This window comes from Cladophialophora bantiana (genome assembly GCF_000835475.1).
Source record: "Cladophialophora bantiana CBS 173.52 unplaced genomic scaffold supercont1.5, whole genome shotgun sequence".
NCBI lineage: Eukaryota > Fungi > Ascomycota > Eurotiomycetes > Chaetothyriales > Herpotrichiellaceae > Cladophialophora > Cladophialophora bantiana.
The window spans coordinates 39,517-57,012 of NW_015971579.1; the positions used below are offsets into that span (position 1 = coordinate 39,517).

Consider the following 17,496-nt stretch of genomic DNA (forward strand, 5'->3'; position numbering starts at 1 on the left):
GAATAACTTATAGAAGATCCTTTTCATAGGAAGTTACTTTAAAGAAGATACTAAGGTATAGCTAAGACTCTTTATTAAGAATTATATAGAAAACGAAGACGACGATAGAGAAGATAAAACCATTAATCTATTTAAAATATTTATAGAGTTTAAGAAAACGATAAAGCTAATATTTAGAGTAAAGAATGAGAAAAAGAAAGTCTAAAAGAAAATAGTAAGTCTTCGATAAACGAGATTAGTTTAGAAATACGTAATAAAATTTAGAATATTAAACGTAGCTCTAGAATAATAGAATAACATCACTATTTCGATCTTTAGAGAAGAGTTAAAACTAAAGATTAAATGGGAATTACGATATCTCGAAAAGATTACTCTAGAAGACTAAATAGCCGCCGCTATTAAAGAGAATAACGATATTAAAGAATATCGATAGTAAGAACCTTATAACTTTAGAAAGATATAAGCTATAAAGATATAATAGATAAATATCTAAAAAAGGCGTAAACCGTACTACGAACCTTAACTTATAAATCTAAGCTAGACGTAAAAACGACGAAATAACTCTAAGAAGAATAAGCTAAAAGAGCTTTTAGAAAAGAAGAAAGAAGTTATCTACTATAGCTACGAAAAACTAGAATATTACGTAAAGAAGTATAAATAGAAGAAGAAGTAAATCGTCGTCGTAGAAAAATAATCGAAGTAGAAAAAAATCGCTAAAACGACCCCGGAAGCTAATATAGCTAAAGGAGAATATATACACCTAGATAATTTTGTAAATTAGGGAAAGGCGATTATTACGGGGATCACTACTAATAAGATTTATATTCGAACTAAGTACTAAATAAGAAAATTATACTTCGATCTTTACTACTTACGACGAGCCATAGAATATAATTACACTATATATAAGCTAGACGAATTATCGTTAGACGCGGAAATAATCTTTAGAATCTATCTATATCGAAGCCGAGAATATTCATAAGCTAACACTTACCCGAATTTTATATACATCTATTAAGGAGAAAATTCGTAAGAATAACTATTAATATAGATTTCTTCCGACGATACGACGCCACTCGAATATAATATAGCTAATTCTAAATATAACTTAGACTCTAATTACACTAGAGAAAGCTAAGTATAAGAGCCTAAGAACGAGTCCTTCACGAAGAAAGAGATTAGATAACTAATTTAAGAAGCCACCGAACGAGTCATAGCTATAGTAGCTTAAACGGAATAAATTACTCGGGAAGTAAGGGAAGCTACGAACTAGAAAAAAGTCTTCTTACGATCGCTCATCGAAAAAGATATTCTAAATATTACTAGAATAACGCGACTTTCGGAAGAAGAAATTCGCGAGCGAATTAACTATATAAAAATTATAGATCGAGCGAAGACTAGAATATAGATAATTATACGCGCTTATTAAGAACGAGGAGTCCTAGTTCTACGATATATTAAGACCTTACTTAATGTACTTATTACTAAGCTATTTTCTTATAATCGCGTCTATAACTACTCTCTTCGATTAATTTCGTATCTCTACGAATAGTATCTTAACTATCTATAGCCCGAGAAATTAGAGATAACGGCTATAGAGACGTAGTAGATTTATACTAAGTTAGTCTAACGCTATAGTAACTATAATTATAATATATCGTAACTATAAAATAAAAGAATAGACTATTGTAATGGGAGAAGTTAGAAGTGATGGACAGAGTTATGATTGGCTGGGGCGCCGACCCTAGACTATGGTTCTTCTTATATAGTTCTGGGGGACTATCTTTCATAGACAACATAAGCAACCAAGTTACCAATAGAGAGGACTTCCCCTAGTTGAGTGTGCGCGTTGAGAAGAGACCATACCCACCGCCGTACGAGTTAATGCCCATGGCTAGTAGCCTCGCCCCAGTTCACTATCTTCACTAATTAAAAAATTAAATTAGTAAGAGAATCGAGAATATCTATATCATCGAAAGCATATCTCTAGAAGGCGTTAGTACTAGAAGATTAATAGTAAGGGCGCTTATCTAGTTAGGACTAAAGAAGAAAGACGAAAATTAAAACTTAAAGTGAATACGATCATAAGGTCTAACGCTAGGGCTATATTTCTTAAAGAGATACTCGAAGACTAAGAGATTAGTATCCTAATAGATTTAGAGTATATAGAGAACCTCGTATATATAAGAATAGCGGAGAGACTATAGAACTAGAAAGTTCTAAGAGTAGAATCCGATATAATTATCGAATTTAATGGAACGATTATAATATAACTTATATACGAGTTAAAAGCAATATAACTAACGATCGATGATCACTAAGAAAAGCTAGACCTCGATATTATAGAAATAAAATACGATATGGTCCTTAGAATACTATGGCTAAAGTATCACAATTCTATTATCGACTAAGCTAAGTTCTAGATACGGTTCGATAATTGCGACTATAATAATAGAACTCTAGAAATGGAGATGGGGGCAGCATAAACTCACGTAAAAAAGATGATTTAGGTGCGATTAGCACGGGTTTTTAATAATATAACTATAGAATGTCCACCATAATATACGTATCTAAAATTAGTGTTTAAAAAAAGAGTAGGAACTAATACACTACTAGAATATAAGCCATAAGACCATAAAATATATCTATAAAAGAGAAAGTAACCTATATTTTGACCTCTTTACTCTTTATTAGAAAAAGAATAAGTATAGATAGAACGAGACGAGAAGATTAGACTAGTCGCCTACTTCTTACGAAAGATAATAGAATTAGAACTTTATTATAATATTTACGATAAGGAATTACTCGTAATAGTGAAAGTATTTAAACACTAGAGAGTATATTTAGAAGAATCTAAATATTCGGTGAAAGTCTACTCGAATTATAAAAATCTTCTATATTAAAATACGACTAAGATACTTAATAGAAGATAAGTGCGATGAATAGAAACACTTACTATATATAATTTTAAAATTTATTACGATAAGGGAAAGGAGAATAGTCGAGTAGATACTCTTAGTCGACGACTAGACTATATAAAGAATATAAAGCTAACCCCATTAATCTTACTACGATAGAAAGGAGAATACTTTATATACGTATAATTAGCGTTTATAGTAGCGGAAGTAATCTTCGAGGGAGATAACTACCGATTTAATCTAAAAATTAATATAATAGAATATTACTTCGTAGATAGAGTGTATAACGAGATTATACACCTAGAGATTATAAAATACTACTATAACGATTTACTAATAAGACATCTAGGAGCCGATAAGATAATCGAGCTCATTACCCGATATTACGATCCTTAGAAGTATATAAAATAGAAGATCTAAGAATTTATTAACTAGTGCGAAGTATACGCGTAGACTAAGTACATAAGATATAGATCTTACGAACTACTAAAGTCATTATAAGTCTCTAAAGAAGTCTAGATATTCATTACATTCGACTTTATTATAAAGCTATTTAAGTTATAAGAGTCTCTTACGAAAGTAATCTACGATAGTATACTAATAGTATATAATAGACTAACGAAGTTTTTATACTTTAGACTATATCTCGAGAAATTAATAGTAGAGAAATTCGTATATAAATTCTTACGAATAGTTTTCGCTAATTATAGAATATCGAGAGAAATTATTATAGATAGAGATAAACTTTTTACATTAAAATTTTAGAAAGCGTTAATGAAGTTATTAATAACGAAGTATAAACTATCGACGTCGTTTTATCTCTAGATAAACGAATAAATAGAGAGAACGAACTAAATCTTAGAGTAATATCTAAGGATATACGTCGATTATAGCTAGACGAACTAAATAAAACTACTACTAGTTATATAATTCTATTTTAATAACTATAAGTCGATAATAGAAATAAGTCTATTTTTTACTAACTACGGGTTTCATTTATAACTTAAAGAAGTTATAGACGAAAGTCTAAATCTAAGAGCTAAAAATATAGCTTTAACTATAAAAGAACTTCATAAATAACTTAAATTAGATCTATAATTTCTTATAGAAAGAATAACGAATTACGTAAATAAGAAACGAATTAAGGGATCGCTTCTATAGAAGAGAGACCTCGTCTATCTTTTACGAAAAAACATTAAGATAGAAAGACTAAGTACTAAATTAGACTATACGAAACTTAGACTATTTAAGATTAAAGATAAACTTAAGAACGTTATATATCGACTAGAATTATCGAAGAATATAAAAATTTATAATGTATTTTATAAAGTACTTCTTAAACTAGTATCGCGGAACGCTAAAATTATCTAAATACTTTCGCTAGATGAGAAGATAGCATCTAAGAAATATAATGTTAAGAAGGTTCTTAGAAAACGCGTTAGGCGCGGCTAGCTCTAATATCTAATTAAATAATTAAAATACGACGAGTGCGAGAACAGCTGGGAGCCGGAGATTAATCTTTCGAGGGAACTTCTAAAGAAAATAAAGAAGGATTACTCTAAGTGGTTCCTAACGCTAGTAAAGCGTTTAACTATTCATCGTCGAAAGTAAACTCACGAGCTATCGGTAGCTTAGGTTCATCTGGCGTATATTTCTCTTTCTCGTCGAGACGATTAAGTACTATATAGGCCCGGATCGTTATATCACTTTAAGCTTATATTAACTTATTTAGTTAGCGCTTCACTTAACTTAGGCGGAACTATTTCTAAAGCAACTTTAGAGATTATTACTGCGCTAAACGAGCCATTTCCCCCGTATATCACTAAGCGCGCTGGGCTATACGAGCTTAAGCCTTCTACATCTTATTCCGTAACTCCGACTTCTTCCGCTTAATACTTTAATACTCTAATTTAGAGTACTAACCATTATACTTTATATTCTTCTTTAAGTATTCGGAACAGCGGGAGACCTTATACTTCATTACGTAGATCGAACGAGAGCGATCACAATTTAAATAAGGTACCATGGTACGGTAATCGATGAACTAAACGTTACGAGACTAACGAAGACGCTCAAGGGGACGATCGCGAACGCGAGAGAGAGACTTAGAAATAGTAGGCCGAGAAAGAGAAGAGAGGAAGAAAAGGAAAGAAGATATCTTTAGGCTTAGACGAATTTAAGCTAAGTAGTGTTTCGCTTTTATATCATCGCTAAGACGAATTCTTAGAATAAGAATCTAATCGGAGAAAGAATAGTGTTAGATATAGTCTTAGGAGAGATCGGTCACGAGTTGCACGGACGCGACTCATTACGCTTATTAGATATTTAGAAGAATCCGCGGAGGAATAAGGCTAGGTCACGTAATATACTCTATTAGCCCTATTAGCCCTATTAGCTCTATTGGCACAGAGCGCATAGAGCATATAGAGCGCATAGAGCGTAAGCATTATATATACACCCTCATTACCCTAGATAGTTATACTCTCTCCGTAGCTAACTTATATTATCTACTGAACTATATAGTTCTTAGTAACGGAGAACCCTACTTATATCTTATGTCTTCCCTAACCAGCTCATACTATTCTAGGATTATTGCTGAGAACCCTAACCTAGTTAGGATCAGTAGGGATCCTTAACACTCTCTTATCTTTCACGTCTTCTTCGTTGCGCGGCGAGGCCGTTTACGGGTAGTACTATATCGTTGAAGAATAGTGAGTATAGTATATACTCTCTAGATATCAGCGCTAGAATTAGATTAAGTGATAAAAGAATCGAAAGTTATTAGGTAGTAGACTTAGCTAAAAGAATGAGATATTACTGCTGGGCAACTATAGCCGAGGCCTAAAGAGGACCCCTAAGCCTAAACTGGCTTCTACGAATGGGCATTAGGCAGCGCTCCTTATGGCTCGCCCAGTGCTCGGGCGCGCTCCCCCGTACTCTGCCGTGGCTCCCACGACGCTCTCCCGTGCTCGGTCGGGCCTCCTGTATGCTCCGTCACGTGCCCGATTAAAGCGGCCTCGCTCCCTTTCCTGAACGAAAATGGTAAGGGACGAAGTACGGTTCGGGGTATATATAATATATATATACTAGTGTACACCATGCAAATCTCCATGAACGACAGGAAGACCAAAGTGCGGCAAAGGGAGAAGGGGAAGGGGAAGAGGGAGAGATCGAGACGGTCGACGGAACCGATGGGACTGATAGGACCAACCGGACTGATGGCATGTGGATAGTGGCGATGAAGATAAAGTGAAGCAGAGCAGAACGCAAAGGGAAAAAAAAGCCCCGGAAGGAAAAAGCAAGGCAAGACAAAGGGAATCAAGCGTGCACAAGATCTCCACTTACTCACTCACTCACTCACTCACTCACTCACTCACCCACCGGCGACCCATTCTCCCTATGTACTTATCCTCCACGGCTGGTATATGACAATCAAAGTTTCATCGATCTCATTCTCCTGTACCTACGCTGCCTGGTAACTCCTGTAACCAAGGGTGCAGATCAGCTGTCTGTTCCAGTCCGCGTACGTCTCACTCTATCTAGCTGGGTGTGATAGCTATGTAGTGTCTGGACTGAGTATGCAGCAGTCAACCAAGGGACCAAAGGCGAGAAGGGCGTTATCTGTCTCTCGAAGCTTACCAGCCGATGCAGTCTAGCTCTATCTTATGGATTGTGTGTCTGGTTCTCGTGACCGCGCTCCACGTTCCTCCTTTCCGTCCACCATCCTCGTCATCATGGTTTCGCAAACTCGCCTTTTCCCTTCTCCGCCCTCCATCTAAGGACAGACACATCAGGCGCCGAAAATCGCCTTCATAAGGTATTTCGAGGCCTCCTCCCTGCCGGGGCTCTCCAGCATGCGATACACACGATTCCCACTCCTGTTTCCCAGCCAGTTGCCTCTATCATGGGGCACCTCGCCGTCCGAGTTCCTTCTCCGCCTGGCCCGTTTATCGCCCACCGTCATGCCTCTGGTCCACTGGCCGGCGGTCTCAATTCGGATATCCTCGGGACTCCGGGCGCTGGCTTTCCATGCCGGATCGTCGTGTGTCAGGACGTACCAGATGCATAGCGGGTCATGCAGGGCCAACGCCGCGCCTTCGCCCTCGTGGCCGATGTGCAGCCGTTCCATCTTGTCGAGCATGGGCGTCATGAACGCGGTCATCCACGCCGCGAGCGGCGAACCGGCGTCGAGGTGAGGCTTTGCGAAGGTGTTGAATTCACCGCGGCTGAGCATGTGGTATTCCGTAATGTCGAGGCTCATGAGCGTGAGCCTCAGCTGTCTGGGCAGGTGCGGAGGATATTGCGCAAGGTGGAAACTGCGCTCCCCTTCGGTTGCGACGGGCATTGTACTCGCGGGGATGGGTGACGAGAGTGCATACACTCGAGCAGCGGCGTAGGGGTCGGCGTAGACGTTGAACTCCGATACGGGCGTGACGTTGCCGATCCCGTCGACTGTGCCACCCATGGTGACAACCTCTTTACATCTCAAAAAGGTCTCCGGGTCTTCGGCCGCGGCGAGGGCAAAGTTGGTGAGGGGGCCAATGGCAATCAGGGTGATGGTGTTCGGTTCATTTTCCCGCAGGAGGCGGAGAATCTCCTTGTGTGCAGGCTCAAGCGAGGGGATGAAGGAATTTGTGTCTTCCTTGAGGTCGACTTCAGGCTTGGCCTTCTCAGTGATGAAACTGTCCGGTGGAGGCTGTTCGAACAGCCTATTCCAACTCTCTTCGGGAGAGAAATGGGGATGACTCGTGTGCGTCCCCGCCAATCCATCCTTGCCATGAAAGTAATCGGCGCTCTCGATGCGATCCTGCAGGGGCTCATCCGCACCGATGGCTACGATCGGCTTGAATTTGGTGAGACCTTCGAAACCGACTGGTTTGCCCTGTTGCTCGCGCCATGCAATTTCTTTCTCCAGAACATGAAAGATGGCGACGACGTTGCGTAAGCAGGAGCGTACATCGACATTGCCGAAAGTAATCGAGATGAGGAGCACTTCAAGCTCATCAGCGTTGGCGGCGAGGGCAAGCAGGATCGCGAGGACGTCGTCCACGCCCGGGTCGGTGTCGATGATGATGCGATTTTTGGGCGCCATGGCGTCGCAATCCCACTTGAACGGCTTTGTATATGGAGAAGTGATGATGTTGATTGACAAAGCTAGCCTGGTCACGGAGAAGCCGAGTGCACAGGCGGACGAGCCGAGTTGTGGTTCAAAGAAGCAATTGAAGGAAGTAGTGTTGCCTAATGGATTCGCTGGTTAGCAGACGATTTGGTGCGGGTCGATGATGTTCTGTCCCGAGTAGATCGTGGTGTTTCTTTTTTGTCTAGCTTTTCTCTGAGGGACAAGGCACCCACGTTCGGCGATGTCCGGTTAATAATATCGCTTCGGCGAGGATGAGAGATCGACGGCTTGGCATTACATCCGCATGTCCAAGGGCAGCATTCGAGCCTCATTTCCGTGCTAGGTATACTCCACGCTCCGCATCCTTGTATAAATCAAACGTCACGGAAGGCGAGACGCCGCGACACAAAACAAGGTTTCAATGGAGAATGTGCTCGCTTGGCTTGGAGGTTATTGCTTTTCTAAATCTGTCCAGTTCCGGATCATAAGGCAAGACAGGGAACATGTGAGCGGGATTTGTCCCAACCTACGCTCTATCCCCGAGAACGCAACCGCTTATGCAAGATATCACAAGTCTTGTTTCTTCATCATGGCCCTTGCCCCTGAAGCCGCGCGTCGAATTCCTCCGTGGGGCTGGTATTGAGCCAGCCAACTAATGAGACCACTTGTTTCGACACACCCCGCGGTGTCTTGTATCTGTCTCCTTTCATGCGCCTGCCCCTTGTCGTTGTCTTGTGTGGTCTCATTCCACGTTGTTATACCATTGACGCGTGTTGTGAGGATAGCTTGCCTCTGTTTCTCCCTGACGACCATCCTCGCAGTGAATGGCTGGCGTTTTCAGTAGACCTTCTTCTTCTCATCAACGCTCAATTGACCGGGACCCATGTTGACCAGTAACAAGAGACCACCCATGATGGACAGGATTTGGAAAAAGTCGTATTTGGCAAAGTCTTTGTGTGGATGGTTCTTATGGAGCTGCAGATGTAGAGCGTCAGCACGGTCATCCGGCAAAAAAAAGAACCACAATCCCACTTACTGTCCAGAAATTGTTGACGAGCACGTTGAAGACACTGAGCAAGAGAACCAGAATAATAGCGCTGAGTTTGGCCTTGAATCCCACCACCACCATCACACAGGCCACGAATCCAATCAGACTGACCAGAACTCTCCAGACACTCCATTCGCCAGCAAAGACAAATCCGATGAAGAGGAAAATCAGGAGGACTCGACCCCCGAGCTGGATGTACATCTTCTTGTCCTTCTCATCGATCGACGGTAGGCCTGCAAATACCCTTTTTTTGACGAAGCTGTCTCCTAGAACCATGAGCAGACCGCCGATCACGGATAGGTTGCGCAGGAAGAAATTCAGGTCGAAGATGAGGCCGTAGCCGAGAGCTTGGACAACCACAACGGACAACAAACCGCCCACGGCGTACTCGCCATAGCGGCGCATGATCACAAGTGTTGAACAGACCGACATGGTGATGACATTGAAGATGAGGAACAGGTGGGTGATGCCCCAGGGGACTAGTCAACAATCGTCAGTATCTGCAGTTCTCCTTTTTCCTTCCCACGGTTCACGCACTGTGTCTGAAATCCCTCAAGTATATCAGCTGGTCGTTCCATTGAGTAACGATTCTGACTGCGTCTTCGATAAACGTCACGACGATGAGAAATCTGCCGATGGCGGGCAGGTATCTGTGCGTATAGTCTCTTCGAGTAAGCTTCCGATTTGTCTTCCCAGCAATCCATATAGCTTTTGGAGCCAAAGAAAGGAGGAATGGGGCACTCCTCACGGTTTAAGCGGTTCGCCCATTGTGTTCAACCAGTCCTCAATCTTGCTCGTCTGTTCTCGGATCTGGTCGAGTGGACTGGGATCGTTGGTGGCATTGTCGCTCCGCTGAGAGCCGAACTGGTTGTTCAAACCCAGATTGTAGCCTGCGGTGCCTCTTATTTGCGCCATATTGACGCTGGGGAGGAAGTAAATGGTGGCAGTTGCTTGCTGTTGGGTCGGGTCAGGTGAGGAAGGGCTAGATCGCAAATCGAAATTTGGGTTCGGCAGAGAAAAGAAGGAGGAAGCGGGTGGGCGACCAAAAAGGGAGAGGGCGTGGTGTGGTGGTAAGAGACTGGGCGTGTGCGTGTGTTTCAAAGCAGCGACTGCCCAAGAAATCTCCCACGCAGGAGGAGTAAGATTATATTGACCAGTGGTAGGTTGAACAACTGGGTGACTTTGTAACCCTGTTGGGTGGTGATGGAGGCACAGCACAGCAGAGCTCAGCGCAGGCACAAAATACTGACTTTGGTATTCTTAACACGCTGGCTACTAGCAGCCACCGCACTGAGGGGAGGTTCTGTGCACCACTGGCGGTGCTATTCTCAACCTGGCCAATAAGACTGAGCGCCCCGTCTGCATCCCCTGATTTTGGTTCTGACTAAGTCCACAATCCCTCTTTTGAATCAGCCACGGATTGTGTCTTCCAGAACACCCGCCACCGCTGGGTTACTGCTGCATCAACATGACTTGCATATCATATGTATACACAAGTCCTCCCTGATTCTATCTTAAGGACTGTGCCGGTGGCGCAATCGTTTTTCTCCATTTTCCAGAGTAGTACATATTTTCTCCCTTTCCCATATGGAGAAGTTTTGACCTCGCTGAGTCCCATCTGCATTTCCACAACTTCTGCTCTGCTTTTGCCTCTGGCCTTTTGGCCTTGTGAACATCCATGCCCATGCTAATACTCCCTGAACAATGCTCCATGTGGGCTAGCCTTGAATTTAAAAAAAAATGATGAAGAGGAAGGAAAGAGAAATAGAAAGAAAACACAAACAAAAACATGCACCTGTCTTTCAAATGCCCACGAAGTATCGGCGACTAGGCACGTCACATCCGCCCATCAACACTTTCATGGCAAGTGTCCTCATAGCATTGTTAGAAATGGTCAAGCCTCCCATTCGGCATCCTTGAACGACGGATCTGTCACCGGCTCAATCGACTGGAACCGGTTCAGGTTCTCCACGCGAGGTTTGACCCCATTTGTTTGACTGCCGTTGATGACCGGCTGGGTATTTGGCATCGGTCTTGCAATCGAAGAACTCGTTTCGCTGCTTGTGTCGTTCAGATCCTTCTTTGCCTTCTTCTTACCCTTTTTGCTTGTCACAGATTCCCATTGCTCTTCTTGTGCGAGCTCGTTCGCCCATTTATCTTGCTCCTCCTCATTGACTTCATCAGCCCAGCTTGGTCGGCTCCCCAGAGCGGGTCTTGCAAGTTTCTCTCGGTCCGACACACCCAACGCATTGGTTTTGCCTTTTTCGATGTTTTGCTGAACTTCACTGACACTTGCTGCCTCCGGGACAGTGTTGGCGACATCTGACAGAGGCTCTGAAGTGACGGACCCATTCACGGTGACTGTGGGTATATCTGTCTCTTCAAAGGTGTCTAAAAGAGGTGCAACTTCAGTGCTGGTAGTAGTCTGGACCAACTTCTCCGAAGCTGGTTTTCCACTCTGCCAGGCATTCTGCTTCGCTGTGAATGAATTTGCTTTGGTTTGATTCGAGCTTCCCTCCGCCATTCTGGCAGTCCGTAGTTGTGCCTGTTTCTTTTGCTCGTGTATACGATCAGATTCTTCTCGCAGAGCCTTCCGCTCGGCTGCCTTTGCCTGTCTCTGTCTCTGTTTCTTGGTCAGGGCAGGTTGGAAAGCAGCTTTGGAAGAGCTCGATGTTGCCTTTGGGCTCCCATTTTTGACGTCTGTCAATCTCAAAACGCCAGGTTTGGCTGCAGGGGCCTCCAACATGTCCGAGACGTCACCAGCCCGGGAGGTGGGCGCAGTCGACACAGGACCAGAGGAGGGAGATCCAATCGGAGACAGATCATCGTCTGCATCACGACCGGTGGTGGAAGAAGTCTCAGTGGACAGCCCTGAAGCTTCCAGACCATTTTGCTTTCCTTGCGCAGTCTTTGCGGCGGCACGTCGCTCTTTCTTGTTGGTTACATGTGATTTGGCCGGCTCCAGGTTTGTCCCAGCCTGCGCTTTGGCAAGCTGTTGAGCGAATTCTTTATTGCTCATTCCATCGTCCCCGTCTTGGGCCAGGGTCACCCGTTGGCCCTCGGTAGTCTGAACGACAACGGTGTCCTCAATGGGGGCAGAGATGAGCTTCCTTCTCTTGTTGGCCTTGCCTTCAGTAGCACTGGTTGGGGTGGACGTGCCACTGTTGCTAGTCTCCAGTCGACTGGCGTGTGTCCGCTTGGCCTTCTGTCGTTTGGCAGGAAGCCTCTCCGACCCTTCTGACGGTTGTGGTGTTCGTGCGAATGCCCGACCGGTAAGTCTATTGAACATGTCCGGATTGTAGTATCGGGTGAGAGCCGCGGTCAGAGCAAGCAGGGCGACCCAAGAGGCGGCGGTGGACCACATCTTGGGGGTTGCCAGAGTGTTCGCAGGTATAGAGATGCGTTTGAAGGCTGGACGGCGGGCTCACAGATGATATCTTGGGTTAGACGATCCTCTTCTGCTGTAAGGTTCTGAAATGAGGTTCGAACGGCCAGGACGAGGGAGGTGGTACTCGTAGAAGACGTGGCGAAGCAAGGGATGATGCGACGGATGATTTCGAGCCGGAGGCCAAGCGGCTTGTCCCAAACTCAACAGGCGTCGGAGCAAATTGGGGGAGAAAAGAAGGTGGTATGTAGCTGCAAAGGAGACGGGTGCTAGGACAAGCTCAAAAGTAGTTGGGTTGCTGGTGAACGAGAGCCGATGACTGGGAAACGGTCTTGAAATGTCTCAGGAGAGTGGATGGCCGAAATGCAGCGAAATTTAGAACAAGACCCAAAGATCCGGGGTCAAGGCGGCTCTCTCACAGTGGCTCAGACTCAGATTGAACCAACGGGCATCTACGGGAAGGATCACAGAGTACCTAGGCGAGGCTTTGAGGACCCGGAGAGCAATGACTTATTTGCCGCGCAGTAAACGTGAATGGCGGAGGTCTGGCGGCGCGCGAGAGAGGGAGGGTAATGGGATATGTGTTGCGAGAAGGTGGAGAAGACCGCAGGGAGGACGCCGCAAGGGCAGCAGTTGGTGGAGTGATGGCGACAGTGGTTGGTGGATGGTTGGACGGAGGAGAGATTCCGTATGATGCAGGTAAGAAGCGACTGTGGTGTGTGGTGGGTTGGGTGGTGCTTGGGGTGCACGTACGAAGGGTGATCTCGTGTTGTTATACGAGGGTGAAGGGCGGGAAGATAGGTGACACAGCCGTGAAAGAGGAATGGCGGTACTGGTAGTAGAGAGTAGCTTCGCAGTGGTGGTGGTGTTGGTGTTGGTGGTGATGGAAGCGTAAGCGCAGCGCAGGCAATTCCGCCTAACGGCACAGCCATTGAATCTGTCAATCTCTCACTCACTCACTAGTTGGTGGTAATCACTTTGCTTTTCTTTGATGTTCATCCCCGTTCATGATTACCAGATGGATCGATGTCCATCTGCCTCGTACTCGTACCACTACTACATTCTCTCGCTGATGCTTCTCCTGAGATGCTGCCCTGGCTCCTTCACCCCCGATTCCCCTCCAGCTCCTTAAGTCGCCCTGTAATTTGAGCCTCTCCTCTTCCTCTACCACGACTACAGATGATTTTCCCTGAGGGAGCCACCAGGAGCCTCGTTCTCCACCTCCACACCAGCTCAGGCGTTGACTGTTGGTCGCTCGTCCAATCATTTCGCCATGACCTGCAGCAAAATGGTGCCATCTCATCTCCATTCTCCAGATCGCATAACGGACCCCAGCGCCGTGCCTGGCTCGTTTAATTTTTAGACTCCCCGGTTAATGTAGACGAGATGATCCCTGGACCAGCAATCTACCAGAGAAGCTACCCAACCGCACGCATGTACCTTGCGTCGGTCGCGCTCAGCTACGGCGCTCCTTTGGTTACGGAGGACTCCACGCAGTCTGAAAGCAGCTAGGACGCTGGTGAAGCATGCAAAATCAAGGGGAATATGTAACATTCCTGTCCGTGCACTCTTTCACTCACACATTCGCTCAATCCGTATGTCCTGCGTCGTGATCATAAACACCTTGCTCTCTAGCAGAGCGCCCGGAAACCTGGAAAGAACCGTCAATCAAACTATCAACTCCCAACGTTCACCTGCACATATTGGCACAATTCCCTCAGAAGCAACTTCGATCCATGATAATGCGTTGTAGTCAAGGGCGGTAGCCGCCTCAGGCTATCAAAAGGGAGTGTACCAGGCTGTGCGACTTTCACCATTCCATGGGCTGGTTCGATGGGACAACATAATGAAATTGCCAGGAATCTCTTCTCTTTGGGACAAATAAGTCTCCTGCAATCCGTGATACCGGGTGGACAACTGGCGGCGGTCTGACAATTGGATCCGACAAATGCTTGATTCGAGCTGGACTGTTATTTTCGCTTTGCATCTCGTGATTGTGGGTGCTTTGGTCGATACTCTGTGCCTCACTGATGCTGAGGCCGTCATCTTCATCTTCAGCATCACTAGAGTGAACCAGGTCCTGGGTGTTGACTTGTTCGGACGACAGCGTTTTGGCTAGTTCCGTCTGTCTTTGCGGCCTGCCGATAACACATAATGGGAAGCGCATTTCAGGTTCCGCGGCAGGCCTTCTGCGGGCTTCCATGACGGCAGCACTGGGAGGCGGAAGTAGCATCCAGGCAGCTTCGGCTCTTGTAGCAGGTAGCTGAGATACAACTGGAGGATGTAGGTCATTCACTTCGGGATGCCTTACTCGATTGTAGTCATATCGCTCACTCTCATTTGTGGGCGCACGCTTCCGTCGATACGCCGAAAGTTCTCCCACCTCTTCTTGCTCCTCGAGATCCTCGTGATGCATTCCTGAAGTCGCCCGATTCCACATTCTCGTCACTCTCTCTGTGAACCCAGCTAAAATCTCATCCTCTCGGTCATATCTTTTCCAATTCCATTTTGGCGGATGGAGTGTCGTGCGGAGAGAGTCTTTCAGGTTCTCCATTGCACTAGACAGCCTTCTTTCTCGTGGTGGTCTCTCCTGAAACGAAGCAGACTTGGCACAGCTTGAGTCCACATCCTCAACCTCATCCGTAGAAGATGTCCTTATTGACGACTCAGGAGGCGAGTCTGTGAGCTGAGCGGATGGTCTTGCAGACGACTTTGCCGGCTGAGGGCTCGATTCTGGTGTTTCAGGAGACGAGGGAGCAGCATCCGAGCTGGGTGTCTCTTCGTACACTTTCTTTTGCAGCTTCTGCAGCAGCGTGTCTTTTTTCCAGCCTTTTGGTGGTCCGGGCCCAAGCATTAATTCTTCTGCCCATGCTTCATTTGTCTGAAACGGCCCAGGCTGCGTGACAATGCCTGGTTGAGTGACGACAATTTCAGCTTTTGCTTGTGCTTGCTCTTTCGCCTCCCTCCTCCTTTTCCGCCGGTGTCTATAGCCGAGACAGGGCGAGCAAGAGACATAGTAGAAGACTGCAGACTGGACTCCCCGAAGGAACCAATTGCCCGGTTCGGCGGTGTAGGGAGCAGGCGCCATAGTCAGCGTTGAGCATACAGGGCTCTCCTTAATTTGACGGGTTGAGGTCGTCTTCGCCGACCCATGGTACCGTTTGCGGTGACTGCAAACAGCAAGGAGCCTGCGGTGTTGGTGGGCAGAGGGGTTGAGCTGGAATCAGCAGTGCACGGCAAGTGCGAAGGAAGCCGTGCAAGAATTCCACATCAGTTCATCAGTCAAATCACTCCTCGATCTGCAGACACGGTGACGACGTGGTGGAGGCAGTGCTTCTGATTGACAGTTTCATAGGCGACGTGGCCAGCCAATAACACAATGACAACAAGGACAAGCAAGACAAGTTGAGGCAAATACACGTGATAGGTTAAGATTGAACCCGAAGATTAGCCGGCCAAAGATCTTCTCTCGTTCCCTGGTTGAAGCTGCTTTGTTTGTTTGTGATCTTTATTTTTAACTGCTTTCTTCTTCAGTGTGGTTGATGAGAACCTCCAAGACCCACTGTTCAATATACTTGAATCGGAGCATGAGATCTGTAGAGACGCTATCTAATAGTAACTTCTTATTGTTGCCAGACACAGTGCATCGATTCGACCGCTTCAGGGACTGAAAGGACGCGCATCAACGAGGTGCAGAGTGGTCCCAGAGTTGAAGGAGGAGCAGTGCGTCAATCAAAGATGGCCCTGTTATTATCATGGATATCTAGGACACACAAAGCTCCCTAGTTTTAGTCGTGACCCTTTCTGAACATGAACAAAGGTTGACCCACTCTAGCTTACGGCCAAGAAGCCTCCCTCTGGCTTTTCTTCCTCTCTTCGGCATTTCAGCGTTTCGGCGTTTTGGATCCTGAAACCTGGATTTGTGCTGACACATCCCTCGAATCGAAGAATTTGACATCTGTCCTCAAAGGGAGGGGCATCTGCAACAGGTAGGAGTGGTCTTAGAGACCATAATTAGCGTAGAACAAAGCGCGAAGTCCTATCTCAGCATATTTCTTCTTGTATAGACGAAGACGTGTCATCCAGTCACATTATGGCCGATATCACCCTGTAGAGTAATCATCATCTCATGCACAGCAATGGACAATGGCGTTGATTTCCTCTCCCCGAATCGATCCCCCAACCCTGTCAGGATCTGGTCAATGATTGGCTTCAAGGAGCATCTGGTGTCTCTGGACAAGCAATGATTGACATCGTACAAGGGTTTTCCTTGCCGACGATCCCCTCACCGTAACTATTTGTGTGGCTTTCGGTCTCATATTGCTTGCAGCCAAGCTAGGGATATTGCTGTTGGTCAACTGAGCAGGGAGATCCTCTTCGATCCTTCCTGAACCTTGACAGAGTTGTCTCAAGGAAGAATGTATTCCAGCTTGTGTGTATGAGTGACAATATCTCTGAGCCTGTGAAAAGGTCCAGAGATGGAGTATGCCAATAGGATCAGAGAACCCCATCCGTGAAAGGAGTAAATTTGTTCAGCGAATACGAGATCTCCCTTCAAAGTCTTTTAGATCTTCGATCAGAGGCGCTATAATGTTCTAAAAGACAAGAAGTTGAAATTCGTCGTCGTCCGCTGTTGAGTTCCTGGTCTCCGACCGGAAAAGGCATTTTTTCACTGCGTCGCCGTAGCGGAAGCCACTCTCGGAGTAGACCCGATCTAACACTCGGGAGACGGTAATTGCTTCTACGACATCTTCGCCTTCTGGTATCCGTAAGGCTGATATAGTCTGGCATAGGGACAACTCAACTAAGACCAGTCCCAGTGGGAACAGTCCTTCGCTTCGGATGAGCGCATTGGTCATCATCCCAGTAGTCGACTCTGCCGTCGCCGGTCTACTTAGCTCATGCCCAGAGAGATAGAGATGGTCAACGAAGAATTTCCTACTGCTGTTGGGCTTTGGAAACAGGATATCCCGGCTTCGCCAATAACTCTTCAGCCAATTTCCATGAAACTAGAGGACGCTGGACG

The 17,496-nt window shown here is 45.6% G+C and overlaps 4 protein-coding genes across 4 annotated transcripts; all 4 read right to left on the reverse strand.

Moving 5' to 3' along the window:
* Window positions 1-6,708: 6,708 nt before the first annotated feature.
* Window positions 6,709-8,010, reverse strand: Z519_03608 (uncharacterized protein; the record flags this gene model as incomplete). Its single annotated transcript, XM_016761358.1, has 1 exon — window positions 6,709-8,010. One exon carries the CDS (start codon window positions 8,008-8,010, stop codon window positions 6,709-6,711), a length of 1,302 nt encoding a protein of 433 aa, XP_016621696.1.
* Window positions 8,011-8,874: 864 nt separating this feature from the next.
* Z519_03609 (uncharacterized protein) lies at window positions 8,875-10,000 on the reverse strand (the record flags this gene model as incomplete). Its single annotated transcript, XM_016761359.1, has 4 exons — window positions 8,875-9,012; window positions 9,074-9,564; window positions 9,623-9,735; window positions 9,834-10,000. The coding sequence occupies 4 exons, from the start codon at window positions 9,998-10,000 to the stop codon at window positions 8,875-8,877; spliced, it is 909 nt and encodes a 302-aa protein (XP_016621697.1).
* Window positions 10,001-10,979: 979 nt separating this feature from the next.
* Z519_03610 (uncharacterized protein) lies at window positions 10,980-12,449 on the reverse strand (the record flags this gene model as incomplete). Its single annotated transcript, XM_016761360.1, has 1 exon — window positions 10,980-12,449. The coding sequence occupies one exon, from the start codon at window positions 12,447-12,449 to the stop codon at window positions 10,980-10,982; it is 1,470 nt and encodes a 489-aa protein (XP_016621698.1).
* Window positions 12,450-14,280: 1,831 nt separating this feature from the next.
* Z519_03611 (uncharacterized protein) lies at window positions 14,281-15,558 on the reverse strand (the record flags this gene model as incomplete). Its single annotated transcript, XM_016761361.1, has 1 exon — window positions 14,281-15,558. One exon carries the CDS (start codon window positions 15,556-15,558, stop codon window positions 14,281-14,283), a length of 1,278 nt encoding a protein of 425 aa, XP_016621699.1.
* Between the last annotated feature and the right edge of the window lie 1,938 nt (window positions 15,559-17,496).